General features: G+C 34.6%; 1 protein-coding gene across 8 annotated transcripts in view; it reads left to right on the top strand.

Annotated features, from left to right (window-relative positions):
• The window catches only part of LOC128205969 (glutamate-rich protein 3-like), an 82,101-nt gene that overhangs the window by 2,044 nt on the left and 52,197 nt on the right, over window positions 1-27,860 (top strand). For 2 of the 8 annotated variants that reach the window (XR_008256355.1, XM_052908060.1), the window contains exons 2-13: window positions 8,355-8,448; window positions 8,917-9,114; window positions 10,369-10,440; window positions 12,149-12,328; window positions 14,837-14,959; window positions 15,537-15,752; window positions 16,907-16,951; window positions 18,442-18,474; window positions 19,495-19,699; window positions 20,913-21,099; window positions 22,340-22,515; window positions 25,420-25,461. Coding sequence is in view for 7 of the 8 variants with exons in the window: in XM_052908060.1 (XP_052764020.1) it covers window positions 8,355-8,448; window positions 8,917-9,114; window positions 10,369-10,440; window positions 12,149-12,328; window positions 14,837-14,959; window positions 15,537-15,752; window positions 16,907-16,951; window positions 18,442-18,474; window positions 19,495-19,699; window positions 20,913-21,099; window positions 22,340-22,515; window positions 25,420-25,461 (1,571 nt within the window). In the remaining variant the exon portion in view is untranslated. Of the gene's footprint in view, window positions 1-8,354; window positions 8,449-8,916; window positions 9,115-10,368; window positions 10,564-12,148; window positions 12,329-14,836; window positions 14,960-15,536; window positions 15,753-16,906; window positions 16,952-18,441; window positions 18,475-19,494; window positions 19,700-20,912; window positions 21,100-22,339; window positions 22,516-25,419; window positions 25,462-27,860 lie in introns of all 8 variants that reach the window. The other 6 variants (XM_052908065.1, XM_052908063.1, XM_052908062.1 and 3 more) reach the window with 6 other exon arrangements.

Below are 27,860 nucleotides of genomic sequence, written 5' to 3'. Positions count from 1 at the left end.
ATACTATATATTTACATAAAGAATAGGGGTCGTTTCTGGACTGTAACTTTGTCATGTACTGGAGGATTGTTTTGCATATATATACAACATGTTGTGTGCAAGACCCATGTCCCTACCTTGAATGATGGCCTTGCCACGGACTTGCACAAATTACCAATGTTACCAATGTGGTGGAACAAAGGCATGATAAACAAGCCCCCACAGACTTTCACAATTTACCAATGTAGTGGAACAAAGGCATGATAAACAAGCCCCCACAGACTTTCACGAATTACCAATGTTACCAATGTAGTGGAACAAAGGCATGATAAACAAGCCCCCACAGACTTTCACGAATTACCAATGTAGTGGAACAAAGGCATGATAAACAAGCCCCCACAGACTTTCATGATTTACCAATGTAGTGGAACAAAGGCATGATAAACAAGCCCCCACAGACTTTCACGATTTACCAATGTAGTGGAACAAAGGCATGATAAACAAGCCCCCACAGACTTTCACGAATTACCAATGTTACCAATGTAGTGGAACAAAGGCATGATAAACAAGCCCCCACAGACTTTTACGAATTACCAATGTTACCAATGTAGTGGAACAAAGGCATGATAAACAAGCCCCCACAGACTTTCACGATTTACCAATGTAGTGGAACAAAGGCATGATAAACAAGCCCCCACAGACTTTCACGATTTACCAATGTTACCAATGTAGTGGAACAAAGGCATGATAAACAAGCCCCCACAGACTTTTACGAATTACCAATGTTACCAATGTAGTGGAACAAAGGCATGATAAACAAGCCCCCACAGACTTTCACGATTTACCAATGTAGTGGAACAAAGGCATGATAAACAAGCCCCCACAGACTTTCACGATTTACCAATGTAGTGGAACAAAGGCATGATAAACAAGCCCCCACAGACTTTCACGATTTACCAATGTAGTGGAACAAAGGCATGATAAACAAGCCCCCACAGACTTTCACGAATTACCAATGTAGTGGAACAAAGGCATGATAAACAAGCCCCCACAGACTTTCACGATTTACCAATGTAGTGGAACAAAGGCATGATAAACAAGCCCCCACAGACTTTCACGAATTACCAATGTTACCAATGTAGTGAAACAAAGGCATGATAAACAAGCCCCCACAGACTTTCACGAATTACCAATGTATTGGAACAAAGGTATGATAAACAAGCCCCCACAGACTTTCACGATTTACCAATGTAGTGGAACAAAGGCATGATAAACAAGCCCCCACAGAATTTCACGAATTACCAATGTTACCAACGTAGTGGAACAAAGGCATGATAAACAAGCCCCCACAGACTTTCACGAATTACCAATGTTACCAATGTAGTGGAACAAAGGCATGATAAACAAGCCCCCACAGACTTTCACGAATAACCAATGTTACCAATGTAGTGGAACAAAGGCATGATAAACAAGCCCCCACAGACTTTCACAAATTACTAATGTTACCAATGTAGTGGAACAAAGGCATGATAAACAAGCCCCCACAGACTTTTACGAATTACCAATGTTACCAATGTAGTGGAATAAAGGACAGATACAAGTGACATTCATCATTAAGGAGTTGTTGTTGTTGTTTTTTGGGGGGAGGTTCTTGACAATCTTTTAGAAAGAGCCATTTATTTTAGGTCCAATCAAGTAATAATTTATAATAAGTTTGATCTGAATCTTTTGCTGTTACTGAAAGGTCAATGGTGATTATTTCACCAATGCCTGTGATTATATCACCAATGTTTGAGGGTTATTGAACATTTTTTTACAATCCCACACATTGTTAAATCCCTATCTTATATGTTAATGTTCTCAAAGACTCATGAAAGGACCTTTATTCATATGAGTTAGCTGTATGAATTGTAATGCTTGATAAGTTGACTGCAATGTGAACAGACTAGGTTTGGAATTATTTGCTCTACTCAAGTGGTACACAGTTAATTAAGATGAACTATATAAAGGCATTATTTTTCCATGACCAAAACAAATAACAGGGTATTGATCCTGTCCTGCACTCAGTAAAGCTTTCATGTACTGTTTTAATTTTAATTTCTTCATAACACAATATTGTTTTGAATGTTTTTAAAGATATCACATAAATGTATGCAAAGTACATTTAAAGGATCACTTTTTTTATTGCTTCATTGGTGTTTGCAAAAATATAGTAATATACCAACACAGTAACGATAAAAGATCTGGACATTGTTGTCAAGATTTTTGTTGGGGTTTGAAATGGAATTAATGTGCTTCTTTAGCATGCCCAAAAACCAGTCTTGTAAGATAATAAATAAAAGCCAAGAAGAAATTGCTCCTATTTGACCTAATGTTTAATGCTCAAAATCACCAAATTCTCCCAGTGCCTAAGTTAAACCCTCAAAATCACCAAATTCTCCCATTTGGCTCTAAGTTTAAAGCTCAAAATCACCAAATTCTTCCAGTTGCTAATTTAAACGTTCAAAATCACCAAATTCTCCCATTTGGCTCTAAGTTTAAAGCTCAAAATCACCAAATTCTCCCATTTGGCTCTAAGTTTAAAGCTCAAAATCACCAAATTCTCCCATTTGGCCCTAAGTTTAAAGCTCAAAATCACCAAATTCTCCCATTTGGCCCTAAGTTTAAAGCTCAAAATCACCAAATTCTCCCATTTGGCTTTAAACTTATTTCCTCCCATTATCGAATTCACAACAACAGTAAAGCTTGGATTTAAGTAATAAATCGATTTGTACATTTTCTGACTGATCAGAATAAAAACCATAGACTTTGGGGATAAAAACCAAGAAGGTTTTGGTAATAAATATATACCGGTAGTAACCATTTTTCAATTTGTTGAATATGAACATAACATGACCGGTGCCAAATAAAAACGAAGCTTCATAAAAAGCGCAGCTTTAGCGAAGCTATTTCTTCGCTAAAGCTGCGCTTTTTTTCCAAAGCTGCGCTTTTTTTCAAAAGCTTCGCAAAAGCTGTGCTTTTTCTTCGCTTTTTTCAAAAGGTTCCCATTTTGTATGAAAGGTTTGCTTTTAGTAAAAAAGCTTCGCTAAACCTTCGTCTTTTGAAAAATAGCTTCGTCTTTTTGTTTAAGCCATATTTTCCTTAAACAAAAGCTTCGTCTTTAACATAAAAGCTTCGTCTTTTGCATAAAAAGCTTCCTCTTTTTGAAATTTAAGATGGCCAATATTTATTGGAAAAGACAAAGCTTTTCAACCAAAGACGAAGCTTTAAAAGAAATGACAAAGCTTATTTTTTTTATCTTTTGTTTTGTAGGTGCACTTTTTTGCGTTTTAAGTGTATTATAAAATAATAGGTGCTTTTTCTTAGCTGAAGAATTTTTTCTTTTAAAAATTCTGCATTTCATCTCAATTATAATAATTCATGTTCAAGTTAAGAATTTCTTTTATCAGCAGTAATTCAATTGTTTTAGTTTATCCATGTGTAAATCTACAATAACATAAAAAAAATATTCAGTCATTCATCAAATTCATACATTCTATTCCTGATTGAATGAAGTATTCAATCTCTTGATGAATGAATGAAATATGGAAAAAAGGGTTGAATCCAAAAATAAAACAATACATGGATGAATGAATGAATGAATGAATGAATGAATGATTGATTGATTGATTGATTGATTGATTGATTGATTGGTTGATTGATTGATTGCTTGCATAAATGAATGAATGAATGATGAATGAATGTGAATGTTTGATTGATTTACTGATGTATTGATTGATTAACTGGTGGATTGATTGATTGGTTAGTTGATTGATTAGTGATTGAATGAATGAATAATAAATGAATGAATTAATTAATTCATTCATTCATTCATTCATTCATTCATTCATTCATTCATTCATTCATTCATTCATTCATTCATTCATTCATTCATTCATTCATTCATTCATTCATCATTCATTCATTCATTCATTAATTAATTCATTAATTAATTTAGTTACTTTTAAATGACTGGATGAATAAATGAATTATCAATTAATGATTCAAAATAAAATAAAAAAGGATATTTTTAATAAATCAATGCAAAATAATACACTTACAAAATAAACAGTTATTAATTGCATTCAACTGAATATTCACAGAATTCATATTACTTTAATTTCTATACATGTTATCATCATAGATCTTAATACTTTGTGCATAAGCCATTCCCATGATAAGCCATATTTGTACAACAACCAATCAGAATCTCAGAACCAAATTTGAAATAGGGGCGGCCATTTTGTTGGGATTTCAGCAGGAAGGGTTGGATGTTTTTAAAGGAATTACACAAATAACAACCATTGATAATTAAAGGGATAAATTAATGATATTAAATTTATGATATAACTATCATAAGATCAGATGAACATGGACTATGATTTGGAATAACAATCCAATCATTTGATGTTTTGTAAAAGATGACATGCAATACTCAGGTGATTTCTTATAATATTCTGATCTTATACTTATTTTAGTTGTTTATCAATTACTTAATAACCTCAGTGACTATTTTCTTAAACATGTTGGACTTATATTTCAAAATGATATCCAGCTCATAAAAATACAATGAAATTTATAAGATATAGTTTTAAAACTCATTGATTTCTTGTTTTTACCCTTAACAGAATATCTATCAAAATTTACAGAATGTTTTTCCATTAAATGTACATCTGATAAGAATCAGTGTTGTTTTCAAAGGGGTAATAAAACTGCCATCTGCCAGATGGCCTACCAGATATTGAAAATTGGATTGATCAATTATGTAAAGTATTAATTAACAATCTGGTAGTTCACACTGTGTAATAAACAGAGCTGTTAGGAACCTCTAAATTTAACAAAAAGGCAACATAAGGCAGAGTATGGAAAAAGTCATTATACCCCCACAAACCAAGTTTGAGGGGGTATATAGGAGTGAGCTTGTCGGTCGGTCGGTCTGTCTGTCGGTCTGTCTGTCGGTTTTCATGGTTTCCCGACGATAACTCATGAAAGGCTAGACAGATAATTTTGAAAAAATTTTGGTACACAGGTGTAACATCAGAAGATACAGGTCAAGTTCGATATTGGGGCTGGTGGGGCCAAGGTCAAGGTCACTGTTACTAAAAAAAGAAAAATGGTTTCCGGACGATAACTCATGAAAGGCTTGACATATTTGAACAGTTTTTGGTACACAGGTGTAACATAAGAAGATACAGGTCAAGTTCGATATTGGGGCTGGTGGGGCCAAGGTCAAGGTCACTGTTACTAAAAATAGAAAAACGGTTTCCGGACGATAACTCATGAAAGGCTCGACAGATTTGAACAATTTTTGGTACACAGGTGTAACCTAAGAAGATACAGGTCAAGTTCATTGTTACTAAAAATAGAAAAATGGTTTCCGGACGATAAATCATGAAAGGCTTGACAGATTTGAACAATTTTTTTGGTACACAGGTGTAACATCAGAAGATACAGGTCAAGTTCGATATTGGAGCTGGTGGGGCCAAGGTCAAGGTCACTGTTACTAAAAATAGAAAAACTGTTTCCGGACGATAACTCATGAAAGGCTAGACAGATTTGAACAATTTTTGGTACACAGGTGTAACATCAGAAGATACAGGTCAAGTTCAATATTGGGGCTGGTGGGGCCAAGGTCAAGGTCACTGTTACTAGAAATAGAAAAACGGTTTCCGGACGATAAATCATGAAAGGCTTGACAGATTTGAACAATTTTTGGTACACAGGTGTAACATCAGAAGATACAGGTCAAGTTCAATATTGGGGCAAAATGGTTTCCGGACGATAACTCATGAAAGGCTAGACAGATTTGAACAATTTTTGGTACACAGGTGTAACATCAGAGATAGAGGTCAAGTTCGATATTGGGGCTGGTGGGGCCAAGGTCAAGGTCACTGTTACTAAAAATAGAAAAACGGTTTCCCGACGATAACTCATAAAAGGCTAGTTTTTCTTGTTTTACTATGTAGTTGACAGTTTAAAAAAATAGTTTACAATTTAGGTATCATACTGAAAGGTATGCCTCTACACCAACTAATGGTGTAAATAATTAGAAGATCTAAACAAAAATAAACAATATTAAGTATAAATATTGATTTCAAAAAATTAGAATATGCTTTCATGTGGTTTAATAGAGACTAAAGTATCAGTGAAAAAAAAATGGTATTCAACAATTTCACATTTTAATACAGCAATAAAAGGTCATAATGTTTTGTTTTTATTCTTTATTGGGGAAGTTTATACACAGGTATCAATGGGATATTTATTCATATCATGTGGGAACTAGTCATAAACTTGGCATTGATGTATATATGATATATATTTTATTAAAAGTTTTTTGTTACACCAGTCTGAGGCTTTTTATCCCCTATAGTATTAGAGGGTTGAATGGAAAAAAAAGAAGCTTTTGAGAAGAGCTGCGTTTTTATGCCACAAAAAGCACAGCTGTTGCGAAGCTTTCTGCAGTATTGGCCAAAACAGCGCAGCTTTTGCGAAGAGCTGTGCTTTTTGCTAGAAAAACGCAGCTTTTGCGAAGCTTTCTGCTGTATTGGCTCAAAAAGCGCAGCTATTTGCAAAAGCTGCGCTTATTGCTTGAAAAAGCAAAGCTTTTGCGAAGCTTTGTGCGGTATTGGCCTGAAAAGGCGCAGCTTTTTTCGCAATAGCTTTGCTATTTCAAGCAAAAAGCGCAGCTTTTGCGAATAGCTGCGCTTTTTGGCCAATACTGCACAAAGCTTCACAAAAGCTTCACTATTTCAAACAAAAAAGGAAGAAGCTTTGCAAAAGCTGCGCTTTTTCAAACAAAAAAACACAGCTATTGCGTTAAAAAAACACAGCTTTTGCGAAGAGCTGCGCTTTTATGTCCAAAAAGCTGAGCTTTTATATATTAGAAAGCTTGGCCAATACCGCATCGTTTTGCGAAGTTTTTAGCATCGTTTTGTGACGCTTTAGCGAAGGTTTTTTGGCACGGGGAACATTGAATATTTGAAATAACATTGTTAATAGTTATTTTTTAAATACACAGAGTGTAATATCTTTTGAATATTCATTTAACTTTGTACTACGTAAGTTTTATACAATTGAATTCAATTAATGACATATTATGCTTTTTTAGAAAAAGCCATCTATTGTAAGATATTAATGTAAGATGTTGAAGAACGATGTTTGCCATACAATTCTAAGAAAATTAATCCTGTACCTCACAAAAACTATTTCATGTATTAGAGTCTTGATGCACACGTCCTGTATATGTTTAACAGTGGTTGCACAATTATTACTCTGGATAAAATATCAGGAGTGATGCCCCTTGATCTTTGCATCAGTCTCTTTTTCAGTTTGTTTCATGTATTTTTCATCAATCTCCAATACAATGTTCTTTATGATAAAGACATTTATTACTCCTTTCTTGTACTGCACATAGCTCTTGAATCTCCCACTCATTGCTAGGATCATTTTTGAACTCATTACTTTGTTTGCAAATATTGGTTTATCAGCTTTACAGTTTGTTTGATAATGATATTATGAATATGTCTGTATTAATAAGACATAATGTTTGATAGGACAGTGTCAGACAGACCATACTTAGCGATTGTTTTGTGTAACATTCTTCTTTTACACAAAGCTTCAGTGATAGTATTCAGTGTTGAGTTTCATTTATTTCTTTAGAGCTATACAAATTCAATGCTATGAAATATGGATAAGAATGATGTTTATTGCACAATTTTGCATCACTGTTGTGTTTTAAGATTGATTTATGTTGAAAACAATGTGATAATGACTGCTTGAACATTTCTACTTAGTGAAGAATACAATAATTATTACTGTCTGGTTGCCAAGGAAACAATCTTGTTAAAAGTGACTTATTGTTTTTTATTTGTTTGGATATCAGTCATGATTGAATTTGTGATTCATGCATGATAATATATGAATTTTATTAGTGATTTTTAACAGACCTGGATAGATATACTGTCATTAAAAATTTATTAAGTATTTTGTTTGTGAAATAACAATGGATGTTTCATCGAAAATGGCATCATTTAGGCCAATTCAACATGATTTGGTATTGCCATGGAAAAAGAAAAATGAACTTGGGTATACATTTTAGTTTTCAAATGATAAGACTAAACAGTTGTTTGTATTTCCATGTATTAGCTCTACCGGCACTCATAACTGATTATACAGTATCAGACATGACTTGTCGTAAATGTTTTGAGTTCATTTCGCCAGATTCAGAATAAACAAGAATTGTGTGCTTATATAAGTATTTTTCTATTCTTATTTCTTAGACAGGCATTAGTTTGCATTATGACAAATCATAGTTATAATGTTGTTTTTATTTTCAGCCCCCTGGCGACTTACAATTCACTCACTGATCCAAACCTGTCTGGCTATTTCGGCAATACTCGTATGCGCAGACATCTGCGAAAGTCTGGATTGGTGGGTTGGAAATAAAATGCTTTATATTATGGGCCATCCTTACAAACGTATGCTCCCTATTCTTCTCTAAACTCAGGAGCAAATAAAAGTTCAGTAATATGCAATAATATGCTATGGATTCTTATTATTTGGTTATCACTCAAAACCTTCCTATTACTACCTATTCATGGGAAAATGTCATGGTCGGGCAGCAGAAAAAAGTATCTGCAAGAACAGTTTTCAGTGATATAGATTTCTTTTCATTTATATTTTATTTTTATTATCAAATTTCCCAATCCCTGAATATTTTATTTCTAAAAACATTCTAGGACTTATTTGGTTGGGAAACATTTGCCTTTAAAAAAAGACAAGAACATTACATAACATTAAAAGTCTAAAGAACATTGGAAAACCTTTGGCTTTTGCAGGTGGTTAATAGGTGTGTTCCATCATGCTTGTCTTAACCTTAACCTACATTCTACCATTCAGGTTACGCGTCGTGGCGAGATTGTTGGTGAGAACCAGTACCGACTCAACATGGCGCGTAAGGAACACAAGAAGCATGTAAAGGACCTCCTGGCACAGGCCATCGTTCACAAGACACTCGATCTGGAGCGGTATCGGCAGGTTGAAATCAAAAAGAAGCTGGAGGAAATCTCAAAGATAGAGGTGGTTCGCAGAGTTAGAGTAAGTTGTTAAAAAGATTTTTATCTAAAATTAATTATAATGACATACAATAGAAAAGTGTTGATAACTGTGCTTTATTTTATCTTGGAATACAGTTATATCAGTATGATCATATCTATTAGTTGTCTTCTTTTCATTTCTCAAAATTGACTCAATGAAAATTTTATGCAATGAGATTAAAAATTAAATGGAAATAAGATAATAAAACATTATAAGACCTTGCAGATGCTGAGTGGTTGTGTTGATAAGTACTGTACATTTATTATAAAAATTGAGAAAAGATCTTCAAAAATTGTAGTCAGATACAAACGGAAGAAAATTTGACCTTGACATTAGAAATGACAAGGTAAGATTAGGTTTTGTTGTTAAAAAATAATCACCACTTGTTGTGCTCTATATTCAAATAAATGATCACTAAAATATGTCCATTATGTCTTCCAGGATGGTTGTTCAAGGTACAACTTGATGAAAAAAACACTTTTTTTATTAAAAACAGGAAATATTTAAACATGTATTGAAGTTTTTTTCCACAAGGTTGTCTTAATTGATTGTAGAAAAACCTGTTTCCAATTAATTTTAAGTGAACTGCAACATTCCATACTGGAAGAACTATCAAACTATATCTGTGATACGTCATTACACATGGTCGCTGTATATATCAGTACAGATGCAATACTAAATGGACACGAAGATAGTTTTTTGTTGGTAGTTTCTTGATTCATGAGCTTTGATAGCTTACCCAGGAAATAACTCCACATTGCACATGCCGGGCGTGGCTATTGTTACTTATATGGTTTACGTTATTTCAGTGCCACACATAACTTCCCAGCATGAGTGCATGGCATCTATTCAGTTTCAGTATATTTGTATTGTTTCCATTTTTTTCTAGGCAATATCAGTTGCGAAAGGTGGTAAAATTTTAAAAATTCATATAAAGATATTTGAGCTTTGCATAAACTATAAAAAATCATAGCTCTGATGGAAATTGGGACAAAATTGGCATGAACAATTCTGTAATGTCATAAGTTCATACAGTTTATGAAACATGCAACAAATAATTAGAATTTATTGTAAAATAAATGAAAAATCAAGCCTGCGTGTTGTACATGGGATATTTAGGCTTTGTACATGTAGCTTTATGAAATTATGAAAATGAGAAGTTGATCCGTTGGTATAATATGTCATTAGGTGTATGTAAAATGTCACAGGTTTGCAAACATGATAAAAAACAATGTTTTGTAATTTTGCCAACAGTTGGACAGAAGGACACAGCAGGATGCCAGTATAATGCCTTTACTGTCACCAAAACCACGTAAAACCTCCAAGGTGAAAAACATCAAACCAATTTTCCGATCTGTAGTTCCCCGAAACACCCCCCCAAACCTTATTGATATGGAACGTCCAGAAATGAAGGGCAATTTGCAACCCTCTTCTATCACCCAGAACTCGGTTTGTTCTGCGTTATGTGGTTGGTGCCATGACTCTAACCATAACCTGCAGTTTGTGTTCAACCAGGCTCAAGCTACACTTGAGAAATCAGACAACTTTTAGCAAACTAGTGTATAATATGCCAGTTTGGGACAAAATATATGGGAATGATTTGATAGGACTATAAGTATCTTCCACGGCCGAGAGTGTAAGATAGGTTCATTCCGACCCGAGCGTAGGGTGTTTTGAGGAAACGAGGTTTACCGAGTTACCGCAAAACACCCTGCGCGAGGGTCGGGATGAACCTATCTTACACAAGGGGCTATGGTAGATGCTTTTTCTCCCACCTCAGTTAAACAAAATTAATAAAAATGTTTTTTTTGCTGGAACTCTTTTGTGCGTAGTGAAAATAATTGCGTATGGATAATTATGCCATAATTTGTGGTAGTCATGGATATGCGCGCAGTGATTTAGATTATGTAAATAGTCAAATCGGTATTTAAATAGTTCTAAGGAGAGTGAAACATTATTTCTTGAAAGGTGCGTGAAAACTGTTTTCTGGTGACATTTGAAGCGATAGATAATTTATTAGCGTTCTAAATATTGCCACAAGACAAGATTTCCATGATGCTACAGACGAGTCTTCAACAAGGGAGGTAATTACAATGTGGTGACATTAAAAAACAGTTCCATACGGGCATTTTATCTTCACCCTGGTCAAGATAAGAATTTCTATCATGGTTAAATTATTGGATCTACTTATCTGAGGTGGGAGAAATAAAAATCTTGTACTGAAAGCTGACTGTAACTATCTATTCATAGAATAATTAAAATATACGATTTAGCTGAAGATCCTGTGAACATGAAAAACATTCCAATCTAAGAGACAGTTTAAATATTGTAGAATTATTATTAAGGAAGGAGTTCTAAATCTGCAAAGTCTGAATATCTTATTGGTACTGAAATTGGTGTCAAATATGACCAGTTTTTTGCTGACTGAAATGTAGCTTGATCCATGAAACTGTAATGTTTGCATGTCATGAGTTGTTATTGAAGTCTTGTATTTGGATTGAATGCTGTTTAATATTTGTTCATATATTTTGTGATTGCTGACATTAATCATATTAATTTAGGAAAGAAAACTTACATTGAATGGAAATTATAAATGAAGGTCATAATCCTGGTCATATATATTGTCTTATTTAACTGCAAATGTTGTAAAACAACTAAAAGACATGTAGCAATTTACATGTACATTGCTTTAAGATGCGGTTTATAAATAGGGCATCTCTTCAACTGAAGCATAAGGATCCCCCTAAGTGTCTGTATCAGAACAGTTTCGTTGGTTTCAGTTTTAAAGTTTCAATACCATCACCTTTTGAAAATGATAAGCTTTATATATGAGGGTAAATCTTATGTGTATAAAACATGAGTAATTGGATTTTTTTTTGCCATTAATCGATTGCCAATTGTTTTACAGCATGGCTTGACATTGTTTGATGCCCTTAACCCTAATATTTTCAGCACAATAATCAGCAACAGCAAAAAAACCTTCACATGGAAAATAAAATGAACACATTCTATAATTTCCCATGAATCAATTTAGAATTCAAGGGGCCGCAAAGGGGATGAGGAGGTGTTGCCCTATTTAACTCCACGGTCACAGAGTCGACCACAGTCAGGCCCCTCCGACATATCATCTACGGGGAAACGCCCTAAATCTGCCCCTGCGCATCATAGGCAGCGACACTCTAAAACCTCAGGCTATACTGATCCCTATGATGAAGTAAGTGTGAAGATGGTGGTGGTAAATTGAAACAGATTATACTGACTTATAGAAATTATATAAGAGCGCTTTCCGCGGGTGATATTTCAATGAGGAGGGTTACTGGTCTGTACCATGTTGTCGACGTTCTATAACTATCATGTGTAGGAGTGAATAGCTATAATTCATCCACATTTTAGTCAATGTCATAAGTCTTTTAAAACTATGTTATATGCAACACATATTTCTTATATGTTTATAAGCAAGTTATTATTGGTTGATTTAATCGAATTTAATTAAATTTCCAGCTATATTTGGATAATGACACATATAGGCGCATGGTATGGTTATCTTATGAGCAACACCCCACCTACCGCCCATCTAACTTAACTCATCAGGTTACTGATCTTTCAAAAACCTAGGGTTATATTCTTTAAAAAAATTGTGGATTTTCCTTCTCCCCCAAACCGATAATGAATTGTTAAAGTTTATATTTTCACTTGCTGAATGTTTGGACTGTAAGATTTTAATGCTTGCTTGCTTGTATTGTAACTCTTGTAAGCAGCATGTATGTATGTCTGTGTGTGTGTGTGTGTAGTTGTGTTTAACCTAAAAAAACGTCCCACCAGAATACACTTTTAATTACAGACACATAACATAATGTTATACTATTATGTTATCTTACCTATAATATAATGTTTGCGCTTTGTAAATAAACCGTTCTTTGATTATTTACTTTACTATGGTCCCTGTTTGATCATAAAATCACTCTTGTCTCATGTTTGAAATATTCATGTCTGTTTTGTCAATAATTGTCAAGGATATCAACTCTGCTTGAAGTACAATGTTATAAAACATTAATGGATGAACAAATTCCTCATGAACATGACATAAAACTTGACAGCAGATGTGTCCGTACTAACATTAATACCCTATTTTCCTAGACTCTAAGCAATATTTTTGTTGATAAATGTCAATAAATTGATTGTAGAAGACACAGTTTTAAAGATGTTTTTCATTATTTTTAATATGTTCTTGTATAGGAAATGGTAATGGGACACATAATAGCAAGCTTAGTTAGCTTTCTTGGTGAAGAATTTCTTTAACAGTAACAACTGCAGCATTGACAACTAAGTTAATTAAGATGGTCATCACAAGTTGTCTACATTTATAGGTAGACCTTTCATGTCAGAGTGATACTCAGAATCATTAAACATTTACAGGCTCAAGAAAAAGGCAAATTTAATCATAAATATAATCATTTATTAACAGTTTAGTAGATTTTATTAGCTCAAAGTGAGCACTACTTGCTAAAATCTCAAACTATTTCCCATTGCTGTGACCGTCCAGCGTCCGTCAAGTGTCATCCATTTACAATTATTTTTGAAACACATCTTCATCTAAACGGCTTGGCCAATTTAGATGTTCCTTGGATGGTGCCCTTTTTAGTTGTTCAAAGAAATGAATTCCATACAGAACTCTGGTTGCCATGGCAACTGCAAAAACAACAACTAATTATTCATGACAAAAATCATGAGGCCTAGGGCTATGAATTATTTAGTGTGTTACAATGTCAAGTGGGCCTCTACCAAGTTTGTTCAAATTATGCCCCTGGGGTCAAAATTCCCTCTGACTTGGGAGTCACAAATTTCTTTCATACCTTGAAATCTCCTTGTCTGAAGCCGCTAGGCCAAAACCCTTGATATTTTGTAGGTATCATCATTAAATGGTCCTCGATCAAATTTATTCAAATTTTGTCCCTTGGGTTAAAACTGGCCCCGCCAAGTCAAAATTTTTCTAAAGACTTATACAAGAAAATATCCTGAGGCCCACACCATTGATATTTTGTATGTTCAAATTTTTCCCCTGGGGACAAAACTGGACATGCTGTGGGGTTCACACGTTTTCTATAGGGAAATCTTTGAAAATCTTCTTGTCTGAAACCCCTAGGCTCAGAGCCTTGACATTTAGTTTGTAGCATTATATGTTGGCTCTCTCTAAGTTTGTTGAAATAATGCCCCTGGGGTCAAAGCTGGCCCCTCCCTACTTTCTTATTTTTGAAGCTACAGCAATGAAATGTGGATTGTGTGTACATTTTTGAAAACACATATCAATGTTGTCCTCAATCAAATTTATTCAAATTGTGTCCCTTGGGTTAAAACTGGCCCCGCCCTAGTCAAATGTTTTCTATAGACTTATTCAAGAAAACTTCCTGAAACCACTAGGCCCACACCCTTGATATTTTGTATGTTCAAATTTTTCCCCTGGGGACAAAACTGGACACGCTGCGAGGCCAGTTTGACCTACTTTCTTATTTTTAAATCTACAGCAATAAAATTTGAATCATGTGTACAGTTTTGATTTTACATGTATATATTATCTATTTATGTAACCATTATGTGAATTGATAAGTTATTAATGAATTAGTTTATAATTGAAGATTGTTTGACTGGGTTTAACATTTACATGTTACATTTGAATGTAGAGTTTTAAAGTCGAAGATGTTGAGATTGTTTGTGTGTTGTGTAGGTGATATACGTGGATGATAATGGTCGCCCTATGACCCCACCCCCTGCCTCTGATCGCCCGTCCTACAAGGGTTCACTGCGGGACGGTCACACTGACAATATTGACACTCGTCATCTGTATGCTGTAAGTTTGGGAGCTTGCATATATTCTGGGCATATACTTTTGCTTAATGTAGAACTTATATAGCGTACCATTTCAAATATTATGTTTTAAAATAGTTTTAGTTATTGCTTTTAATCACACATCCAATAATGAGAGTTATTATTTGCAATCTACAAGGAAGGAATTCTAGAAAAATCTTTATAAGAGTACTATTAATCAAAGTTACTCAACCCACTACCTGAATCATTTGAATTATACCTGAGCGCTGAAGTGCTTGTGTATAATTTCAAACAGGGTAGTGGGTGCAAAAACTGTTTTGTACCATGATTTCAAGGACTACGTTCAAGAACTGAGTAAATTAGAACGTAGAGTTTTACAGTTTAAGTGAATAGCATTGTAACTTATGCTTGTTACTGAACAGTTAGCTGTGCCTTCTTGCTCCTGAACTTATATGGGAGTTAATGTATGGAAGAAAAACAGAGAAAATCTCAAACATGGTTCTATACAAGATACTGTCTAAATTTGTTATCTGTTAGTTCTATATTTATGTCATTGTTATTCCACAAAGAACCTGACTTTGTATAAAACTGTGTTGCAGCTTGACTCTGAGGCATTACAACAGTATGCGCTCCGTCTGTCCAAGTCTGAACGGGGCCGTGATGGGGCCACCTCTCCATATCTCATCTCGGCTTATCCAACACCACCGAAACGAGAGCGTACTCGCTCCGCCCGGGTTGGCCGTCACTCACCCCGCAGGTCAGCTAGAATGTCCGCTAGACCAGAATACACACAAAAACGATCAAGTGGAGTCAAGGTGGGTAGTTACAGAACTTTTGTATCACTGTGTTCCTGCAGGGTTTGGAAAAATATACTCCCTTATTTTGTATGTTTGCCTTAAATGTCCTTTCAAACGCGCATTCCCTTTAAGACACTCTGGGAGTCTTTTTGTGGATCTATTTCTGATTCTATGACATGAACAATGCTAAAGTTTACTCTTAAATAAAAAAAAAATCAATTTGTTCAGGTGAAAAACATTCCATCAGCGCCATTATAGAGCATCTGTTCAGGAGGATGATGATGTAATGCATATACGAAAATGATTTTATTTAGCAGGGTTTCTTAGAAAAATATGCTTCTGGCGCCTTTTTTATAGGACATGTACGGTATATAACATGCTGATTTAAAATGGCTTGGGTTAATGACACAAATATACACATAGCATAAAGGAATATTTTCTTTTTTTTCACTCTACTATTTTATGTTTGAAATATACTTATCATAATTATACCACAATCTTTTCAAAAAGTTTTCATTTTGGTAGTTTATAATTATTGATTTGATAATTATTGAAGACATTTAGAATGTTTGCTTACTGTTGAAGCATAAAAACTATTTATTTATCTTAATGAAAAAAGTTTGTCTCTTTAGAAAGTTATTTATTTTTGCAGCTTGGATAAGTTTAATTTTGTAGAAAAGGATTTCTCTGTACTATTAAAAGTGTGAGCAAGTCCATGTTGACCTCATTGCATGAATGTACACTTTCAATATTCTTGTAAGCTTTCAGAATGCATGTTGCTTGCTTGTATTAAACATTCCATTTTAAAAACATTTCTTTTTCATAGATGAAGAGTTTTAAGCATTGAAAAAATCTTCAGTAGAGTAAAATTTTAAATTGCATTATTTTTCTTTTGGTATGTTCTTTAAATGTGTTCAAAGTCTTATGGTACAATTAATGCTTTGTAAATCTCATGGTAAGTATTTCACTATTATCTTTATAGACCATCAATTTCCAAAATGTTCACTAGAAGAACTGATTGTGTTTAATGTTTTGTACTACAGACAAAGTTCCAGTAATTATCATCATTTATGAGAATGTCTGTGGGTTTGCAAGATATGTATTGACAATGGCTATGTAGAGTAAATATCATGTTCCAATACAATGTATATATGTACTCCTGGTCATTACAGAGTCATTCTGGGGAACGCCGGGAGAAAGACTCTGGCACTGTTGAAGTATGTCTCCTGTCTAGATTCCCTGCCCCTAACTCCTACACCTAATGGCTGACAAGGCACCCACACCTACACTCACTTTGTTAAATTTTTCCTTCTACATATTATTAACTATTTCATAAAAGCAACAACACTTGATTTGATAGCAAATAAAACTGTTCTTGTCAGCCATTATGATAAATTAATGATGCTTCATTAACATGTTTTTACTTTTCCATTTTTTCCTGACATCTTGTGTTGAAGTAGACAGTTTTGTTCAGTACACTGTCAGAACTCATCATTTCACAGTTTTCAAATTTGATTCACACACAGAAAGGCACAATCAAAACTGCTAAGATTTTTGTATTTATTGCTTGAAACAATTAGGTTCAGTGATTGACTGTCTTTACTTAGCCGGTTGTGATAAATACTAAAAATGTTTTGTGGTATTCACTTCTATATATTTACACCTCAACTTCCATTCCTTAAATGAACTGCCTTTCGGCATATGTTCGGATCGCAATTCATCGCATAACAATATACATGAAAACTATTGATCTTGTTATAATTTGTATTGTGTCAGCAGGTCCCGTAAAATATAAATCCACATTTTAGAAAGTGCTAAGTTATTATATTTTAAACGTTTTGTTGCCAAAAGTGTTTCAATTTTACGTTTAAAAGTGATTTCAAGTGGTTGATCTTTTCCCGCGTTATTGTGACGTCATTTGAAAAAAAAAAATTCCGATAACAGTCGGGTCGTCCTATTTACAGAATGGGTAAGAAAGGATTACTGAAAGGTAATCTGAAATGAAATGAAGTATTGTTTTAACGTTTTTTGAACAAAATAATGAACTATTGGTGTAAATATAAGGAATGAATTGCAGGGTTGATGTCATTATCGGGGTATGAACGCAATTGGGCTGGTCAAAGTATGCGTGGAGTCCTTCGGACTCCACACACTTAGACCAGCCCAATTGCATTCATACCTCGATAATGACATCAACCCCGCAATTCATTCCTTAAAATGAAGTCCATAGTATGGAGCAGGGTTACATTATTCATAGTCAATGGTGCCAGAAAGAAGATTTTGATTGTGACTTTTTCTTTTATCCAAAGTATGTCACCCTCTTTCATTTTTATTCCCCTTACCCATTTACATTGGTTTAATTTATAAATACTAATTTCTTATAGCTCAATTGTGATAGCTTATAGATCCGCTCACCAGTTGGGCAGTGTATATATTTATAGCTTATCACCTATTAGTGGTTTAAAATGGTATATAAAAATAGTTTCTGGTGACTTTTCCATGATATTGTTTTAAGACTACCAGAAGGGGACAGTGTATTACACGGCCTTGACTTTTTAGTGTGATTGCCGAACACATTCCAGCTCACACATCATCTCTCACACATCGTCTTTCCTTTGCGTTGAATATAACTTAAGTGTTTTGAATTGCTTTACATCTCAATGTAATGGTTTGTGATGAACTTAGTTATATCAATATGAACAACTAGTTTCAGGCTGAACAAAAGAACCTGCACAGTGAAGTGAGTTTTGAAGCTTTGCAAAATTCAAAACCTAGCCCATGCTTGTTTGTTTGTTTGTTCTGATGTTTTCTGTGAAAAGGTTTGCTTAATTGTTTGTAAAATTCCAATGATAACAATTCTGATGAGTATGATGTGGGCATTATAATTACCTTAAATGTTTTGAATTGAATGTTTTTGCTACCACAACATTGCTTACTATGTAGTTTTGATCAAAGAAAAATAAATTGATAAATTCTGAATGTGTAGAAATATAATTTTTATATAGCCGAGACTTTGAAAACTAAAATGTCAGATGCCTTTGAAAATTCATAAAACAAATTAGCAAATGCTAAAAGCTAGAAGTTGTTAACTTTTAATCTGCTTTTGCCTGTGTCATATTACATACACTTCTTTAATTGATGAAACTTAATAATCATAATTAAAGTAGTCTTTTTAGCAACACTAACTTGCAGCCATTTTGTTTAATACAATCACACCACAGTCGCTTCACAAAAAAGTAATATTTGACCAAAAACAATCTAAAATGCATTATTCTTTGTCCATGTGAATTTTAAGAAGGCTGAAACAATTATTTAAAACGATTTCTTTGAGGGGTATTTCCTAACCCTTACAGTAAGAAGAGAAATAACGTTATATTTGTTCTAAATGTTAATGAAAAAGGAAAAAAAGTGTCACCTTTGCATTTAAACAAATGTATTTTTTTATGAGTTTTTTATTTTGCCAACTCCCCCAGTTTTCTCAACCAGATTCTGACGATAGAAAAGTTAAGTTGGTGTGGTCAATTATGTCTCAATTTATTGTGAATGTTAATTTGAAGAATTACAATGGCATTAAATAATTTATCATTGTTTTACCTGTTTCATGCAGCATTATGGTGCCAAATTGTTTTTGAACTGAAATGTTTGCTTATAATTACGTGAGCTAGTAAGTGTGATTTCAAGTGTGAAAAACTTCCGATTTTCTGTGTCATAGTTATGTCGTCTTGTTTAGTTCTGATGTAGTCTGGTTTTATTTTTACAGGGAGCGTTAATGTTGCATCGTCAGGAGCCGGCCATGATGCATCAGGGAGAGGTACAGACACTGTGTGAGATAACGATGAAGTACCACGGGCCCAACCTGACCCTCCCCCGGGACCAGCGTGACCCCACCCAGGAGGTGCACATAGAGCAGCAACACTGCGGTGGTAACACACTCCCTGTCTTCAGGGAGCGGCTGCAAGCTGGAAGTATGTGGTAGCGTAGATATACCCACATACCTTACAAGCCATTTATCATCTATTCATATGACCCATTATATTTTTTGCTTTATAATTGCATGGTTTTGATTTGACTTCAAGTTGTAACAAAAATTTGTAGAGAAAGAAAAATCTTTGAAACGACACTTGTATTTTGAAGTTTCCTTTGCATGCTGTTTTTTACAGACTCTTATAATCACAAGTTATTATATATTGAATTGACCTCCTTCAGGGGTGACAGTGCATACTGTCAACCCAAGGGAACACTGTCCTCTGAGGTTTTAGCTGAGGTCACAGTAATAACCACAATACTTCAGATTCACTTGAAAGTCAATACATTTATAAACCATTGTATTAATACTGGTATATATCTACTTTTAATTTGATAACCACAAAACTTCAGTTGTGAAAGTCAAAACATAAGCCATCTTAACAGTTATTATATTAATTTACATATCTTTTAATATTAATTTACATATCTTTTAAAACAAATCCGAAGAAATGAAACAAAATATTGTGATTCTGTCTGCATTTTGTTCACATCTGGGCAATCATACAAACTCAAAAGAACATTTACAAGTTATAACATGAAACTTAGTACGCAATATACCACCGTACAGAACTCACTGCAAGGCCTCCATATGTGTTTTTGATAATTGTTGACAAGGGCATACCTAGGCATTCTCCAAAATGACTTATTTAGGGTTTACCCCAAAATAGCAAATTCTTTAGATCACAAATATTAAAGAAGGGTAAGGGATGCATATACATGTTACCTTTTACTGGTTAAAGTTTGTCTTCAGTCAACTGAATGTTGGTGTTAAAAATGCTTGAAAATGTTTTTTTTTTTATTTTCTTTATTCTCCGCAGCAACCCCTAATAACATATTGGGACTATACTTATGAAAGACCTTCATGTATTGAAAGTGTGCATACAATTCAAAATGCTACAGATACGCCCCTGAATTAACCTTTTCATTTTTATTACTATTAAGGTCAATTTCAAAAGAAGGTTATACATATGTTCTCCTTCTCTTGATTCAAAGAGGAACGTCTCCTAATAATTGTCATTATAGAAGCAATATTTCTGAGCCTGTGAAGCTGAAGTTGAAAGATGATGATCTAGTTGCCACTAAAAAAAAGACCTAGTTGCTAGTTATTGAATCACAACACTGTAACTGATACAATCAAATTATGTATTTCAGGCACTTTCTCATTTGTATCACGTCGTCACCGTGGATACCCGTTCAGTTTGACACTGTACATTGACGGACGTATGGACTGCCGTGTGAGCACATGCTGCGAGTACAAGCACGGAGTCGGCGTAAAACTTGGGGGAAAGATGGGACACTTTAGCCTAACTGGCATCACAGGGGCCACACCCTGCTACAAGTGAGATGGCTTGTCATTCTCTACAATCATTTCAACTTAACACACCCTGGTACAAGTGAGATGGCTCCTCATTCTCTACAATCATTGCAACTTAACACACCCTGGTACAAGTGAGATGGCTTGTCATTCTCTACAATCATTTCAACTTAACACACCCTGGTACAAGTGAGATGGCTTGTCATTCTCTCCAATCATTGCAACTTAACATACCCTGGTACAAGTGAGATGGCTTGTCATTCTCTACAATCATTTCAACTTAACACACCCTGGTACAAGTGAGATGGCTTGTCATTCTCTACAATCATTTCAACTTAACATACCCTGGTACAAGTGAGATGGCTCCTCATTCTCTACAATCATTTCAACTTAACACACCCTGGTACAAGTGAGATGGCTCCTCATTCTCTACAATCATTTCAACTTAACACACCCTGGTACAAGTGAGATGGCTTGTCATTCTCTACACTCTGCAACTTAACATACCCTGGTACAAGTGAGATGGCTTGGCATTCTCTACACTCTTTGCAACTTGACATACCCTGGTACAAGTGAGATGGCTTGTCATTCTCTACACTCTGCAACTTAACACACCCTGGTCAAGTGAGATGGCTTGTCATTCTCTACACTCTTTGCAACTTAACACACCCTGGTACAAGTGAGATGGCTTGTCATTCTCTATACTCTTTGCAACTTAACACACCCTGGTACAAGTGAGAGGGCTTGTCATTCTCTCCAATCATTGCAACTTAACACACCCTGGTACAAGTGAGATGGCTTGTCATTCTCTACACTCTTTGCAACTTAACACACCCTGGTACAAGTGAGATGGCTTGTCATTCTCTACGCTCTTTGCAACTTAACACACCTGGTACAAGTGAGATGGCTTGTCATTCTCTACACTCTTTGCAACTTAACACACCCTGGTACAAGTGAGATGGCTGGTCATTCTCTACAAGCTTTGCAACTTAACTCACCCTGATGATCATTTCAACTTAATTCACCCTGACGATCATTTCAACTTAACACACCCTGGTACAAGTCAGATGGTTTTTCATTGTCTACAATCAATGCAACTTAACACAGACTTGTCACATTGTGTCAGGTATAATCAATGCATTTGTTAGATAGTATATTACTTGTTTATGAGTTTCTTAGAAAAAAAAAACACAACATATAAATGCATAAAATAAGAAAGTCACTTATTTTGCGCCACTGAGGATTATATCATTGAATGTTTCAGATGCAAGCTGAGCTGCCAGGCCCCGCCGAGGAGCATCAAGCTGAAGAAGGGGGCCCAAAAGAAAAATCAACAGCCCCAGGCACATGAGGAGGTCACCGTGGAGGGAACACCTAGAACTCCAATTAAGGAAAAGAAAAAGCAGCCAAAGGAAGAAATTGCAGGAAAGAGTGATGATGGTAAGTAGATTAAAGTTTTTGTTGTTTTTTGGCTTATGCCATTTGCGTTGTTGTTTTGAGGCATCTAATGGTATATAGCAATATTAACTTTCCCCCAATAATCATGTTACATACTTTGTGCTGAAGTCCGTTTCCTTGCAGAATTATTCATACTCAATACATTTAAAAATGTAAATATTTAAGACGGATGAAATGCCGAAATTATATAAAGTCTGTGTTGATAAATTATAGAGATCTAAAATCATGTTTAAAGTTTGTAAATGTCTGCGAAGTTTTTACATAAATTGTCAGAGTAAAAAAAATGACTAAACACATGCTCACTATGAAAAACATGAAATCAAGCTTTATTTCTTTTAATGTATTGATAATCACATTAACAAAATAACATACTCTTTCGTTTGATAAACACAGCTTGTATTTTTAAATGTACTAAGCATAGTTACTTTTGAGCTCAACTATTTGAAGAATAAGGAGAGCTATCCTAGTCACCCAAGCGTCGGCGTCGGCGTAACCACTTATGTTAAAGTTTTTGTAAGAGTTTGTGTACCACCTCAAATATTGACATATGGCTTTGTAACTTTGCACACTTGTTCAACATCATGCCCCCACCCTGTACACCGGAGGAGGTAACTCTATCAAGCATTTTGACAAAATTATGCCCCTTTTTTTACTTAGAATTTACTTTAAAGTTTGCGTACCACCTCAAATATTTTCAAAGTCCATTGACATCTGGCTTTGAAACTTTGCACACTTGTTCACCACCATGCCCCCAACCTGTACACAGGGGGAGATACTCTATCAAGCATTTTGACAAAATTATGCCCCTTCTTCTACTTAGAATTTACGTTAAAGTTTGCGTACCACCTCAAATATTTTCAAAGTCCATTGACATCTGGCTTGGAAACTTTGCACGCTTGTTCACCATCAATACCCCCAACACAGGAGGAGGCAACTCTATCATGCATTTTGACAAAATTATGCCCCTTTTTCGACTTAGAATTTACGTTAAAGTTTGGGTACCACCTCAAATATTTTCCATTCAATGTAAATAACTCAGCACATCATGTATTGCATTGAAATCTAATCTAACTGTGATCCATGCATGTTTCGCCAAAACTTTTCAATCCATACACCAAAAAGCGGCGGAATAGTCGAGCGCACTGTCTCTGTGACAGCTCTTGGTTATTGCTGTTTTTAATACTTTTTTGTATGAAATAAGAAATATATACAGATCAGGATATTGTTCATAGATGAAAGCATGCTGTATTCATATTATTTTCTTAACATGTTTTTTTAATAAAAATCGTGTACCAAAATGAACAACAGCAATGCTTAGTAATAATAATTTAATGAATTCATAAAAACTATCATTTGTTAACTTTTTCTCTTTCTGTGTCTTCTCTAAAATGCTGCCTATAGAGGAAAGTCATTTGTCCCTTCAAAATGTAATTATACCAGTTGAAGATGAGTATTCAAGGGCAGATATAACAGAGAGGAGTAATATCAGGGGAGATAAATATGTGCCTCAAACATCAAGTAAGTTGAACAGACAAAATGAAACTCCAGAGTCAGATGAAGCCCAGAGGAAATATAGCAACGAAAAGAAGTCCTCAGACTCATATTCTGACTCGGGGCAGGGCCCTGCTGAAAGCTTCAAGCCAGAGGAAGACACTGAAAGAAACCTCGATATAAGAGGACAAGAGAAGTCTGAGACAGATAAAACAACTCAGCAGTTTGATGATGGTGAAGGGCTCACGCCAAAGCAACTGTCTGTGGAAGATGGTGAGCAGGATGGTCATGAAGAGGACTTTGAAGATAAGAACCAGGATACATATAATGAGATTGAGGAAGAAATATTTAGTCAAGTAACAGACAGAACACGAGCAGATGAAGAGGTTGATGAAGAAGTATTTGCACCTAACAGACAAGAATCTCATAATCCAATAATGGGGAAAGATGGTAATGAGGAAGATATAAATCCAGAAAGTGTGTCAAACAAATCAGCCTTCTCACCAATAGGGAACGACAATAATGGTGATTGATGAACATTGTTTTGTTGTCTGTCCATGTTGCTATGGTTGTGTTTATTTTATATAGCCTCTGCCAGTTTTTTCCCAGTCCTTTAGTACTTATTCACCATGTTTGTCTCGCATTACAGAAAAGAGCAAGAACTTGTATGTAGTTTTGTGCAGCACACACCTCCTTAATCAGCAGACACAAGTTTTGCAAGTTTATCTCTTCACTATTGCACACTACATGTTTTGAATTCTTAATGAGATTTATTTTAGAATTTGATTAGTTTAATATAATTATGGCTTTTATTTTCCTTTTCAAAGTTTATATATATTTATGCAGGGATTTTAACTCTTTTGTGAGATATCTGTCAAATTGGGAATTTTCGCAGTTTTAGTTCTCTGAAATTTGGTAAAAGAGTAAAACAGTTACCACAAATTTAACCCTTAGGCTGCTGATGGCGATTTTAAAGGCTTTGCAAACAGCTTGGAACCAGACCAGTCACTGAGTAACTCGGCGCCTGGTCAGGTTCCAAGCTGTTTGCCACTCAGTCAATATAACCCCAAAGTTTTAAGGAAATTGAAAGAAATGTAGAATAAACCAGACGACATTTTTGAGCAGACGACAATTTACCCAGCATGCAAAGGGTTCAAGTATAATAGGGATTATTCAACTAATTCATTCTGTTTATAAGCTGCCTACATGTAGAAAAACTTTTGTCAGTGTTTAAATACTTTTTGACATTAGGAATAGTATAACCTATTCTGTACTTTTAATGCATGGGACATCATAGAATGCCTAAAGTTAGTATGATTAATCCAAAGCAATAGTTGATCATTTCAGTGATAGTATTACAGGTTACTGACAATAATGTGCTTTGTGTTCTTTCAGACAACTATGATGATGACTTTGAAGAGGAAGAAGATTCTAAAGGTAGGCTCTCCTTTTGCATTCTAAAGAATTATGTATTCTCTTTGACTTTAATCTTTAAGAAAGTATAAAGGTTTATATAAAGGTTGGTTGGTTCTTGTGGAGATTTTGGAAAATGTTTTTTTTAAAACATAATTTTCTTGGATTTTTCATTTTAGTATAATTCCAGAACATAAATTATGCCTTGTTCGAAGCCTTTATATTTTCTAAATAGCCTATCTAGAGTGCATGTTTAACGATAAATTCTAAGGCTTGATAAAAATATCATGAAGAATATTTTGTTCTTTATAAATGAGTTGAGCATGCATAGACTGCTCTAGATTGTGCCAGCATTTTGACCTATGTCCTGTATCCTGTGATGGTCAGACATTCCACTTACATTTCACATGACAGACAGTTGGACGTATTGTGATATGGAACTTTGACTTAGTCCTATAACATCACAGACTTTTACTAAACTTTAAACAAATCAATACCTGACAAAGCACAATAGCCCATCTTTTTGTCAGGTTTCAAGATAAATTGTTGTCTTGTAAAGTGAGCAGATGTGGCCATTGTCCCAGTTGGGAAAGTACATGCTGGATGTCTCTCCAGTCTCTCATGTTTCAAGGTCAATGGATGCTCTGATAAATAAATTTAAGATATCTAGATTGATAGAATTTAATACTGAGGTTCAACTTTCTACACAATGAAAGCTTTCACTATTTCTGTATGAGATTTTTTGTACAACAATCCTATCCATGGTATGCATACTTTCAGCATCAAGATCAAGTAGTTCAAGTTCAAAATCATCCACTTCAAGTTCAGAGTCTGGTGATGATAAATGAAATCAAAACATGCCCGTGACTTGTATATAAAGAGGTCTTATTTCATTTAGAGGAGCCTTATTTGTAAAAACTGTGCTAATGTTGTTAGCTTGGGTTAGATTATTGTACAGCAATTTATATGTTTTTTACCTTGTAAAATTATATTCAGCTTACATCAATTTCAAATGAATTAATATATTGTTTATCTTGTTCATCTTAAGAAAACTAATCATGACAATGTTTGATTTCATTTACACATGTTTTAAGCTTTCTCTTTACATTTGAAATCAATTGTATACGTAAATAGATGAGCTTTATTCACCCTGAAGTTGAAGGTACATTGTTCAACTGCCACTAGTTACATTCTAAAGTTGCAAGCTGGTTCTAATTTAGAATAGATAGGTAGAAATATTTAGCATATACATGTTAAATAACTCCAGGACTAAAACTATGTTTAGGAACTGTTATATTTAAATTCGCATAAATTACAAATTTTGGTATAATTATAGTAGCTTTCAAATGAATGCAAATGTATGGGATCTTGAGGGTATTTTGTAGACATCACTGTTGCAGTTATATATCTATTATACCTTTTAAACATAACTTCTTTGTTTATTATGTCTATGAAGATATAAGATGTAAGGCATAGAGCAGTGTTTGTTTGCTGTATAGCACTTTAAGCCTTTTGCTTCCACATTGAACATTTAGTATTTGAAACTTGGCCACATTTCCCAGGTATAACAAATTCAGGGCATCATTTTGCTGTGCATATTGTGAATCTTTTATAATATATAGTTAGTATATGATGATTTCCAAGCAAGTAAGCCACGCCTACTATATACTAGCTTCACCTCTTATCGGCCATGCACTTTAAATAATGAGCTGTGGACACTTTCGTGTGCCTTTTCTTTATTGGTAAAAATGTGAGTATGACTTATATTTTACCTGATATTTTTATTAAATGGATATATTTCGAAAAATGTACCATGTAAGAACACTTACTACAGGTTCGCTACAATTTCCTTTCAATATTATGCGAACTGTGGTGCCAGGATCTTTTCTCCTGATACAGACTTGTGCATATTTTGAGATCTGCTAGCATTTCAAATACACTTTGGTACATAGAAACACTGTAAGAACATTCTGGGTGCATGTAAATAGAGCTCTTAGGTATTGTGCTTATGCTGTCACGCATCGAAACCTAATTGCATGCTTTTCTTTAAAAGGAAACTAGCAAAAATTATAAATGTGATGGAGCTTTTGCTCTAGTGATGGTGCTTTGGAGTATTGGTGGTGCTGTCAAAAGGTAAATTTCCTTGCACCACCGATAAGTGGTTGAGCTGGCATTTAAGTAGGCGTGTAAGCACTGGCAAGAAAACTTTAAGTGTACTCATGCAAATTATCAGTCTGAGAGTTGTCTTTGTTATAAGTGTTATATCTGTACTACCAGTGTAATACATACATACATTATAAATAGTATTATGTTCTTGCTGTATTTTGATTTTGAAGCTGAAAATGCTTCATCAAAAGTAGCTGAACCTCAAGTAAGATGAAATTATCATGAAGATAAATGTCATTACCACTAGCTGTTTTCTT

The sequence above is a fragment of the Mya arenaria genome, chromosome 10, assembly GCF_026914265.1.
Source record: "Mya arenaria isolate MELC-2E11 chromosome 10, ASM2691426v1".
Classification (NCBI taxonomy): Eukaryota; Metazoa; Mollusca; class Bivalvia; order Myida; family Myidae; genus Mya; species Mya arenaria.
The sequence above is the reverse complement of the archived record's forward strand: the minus strand, read 5'-3'. Positions and strand labels throughout refer to the sequence as shown.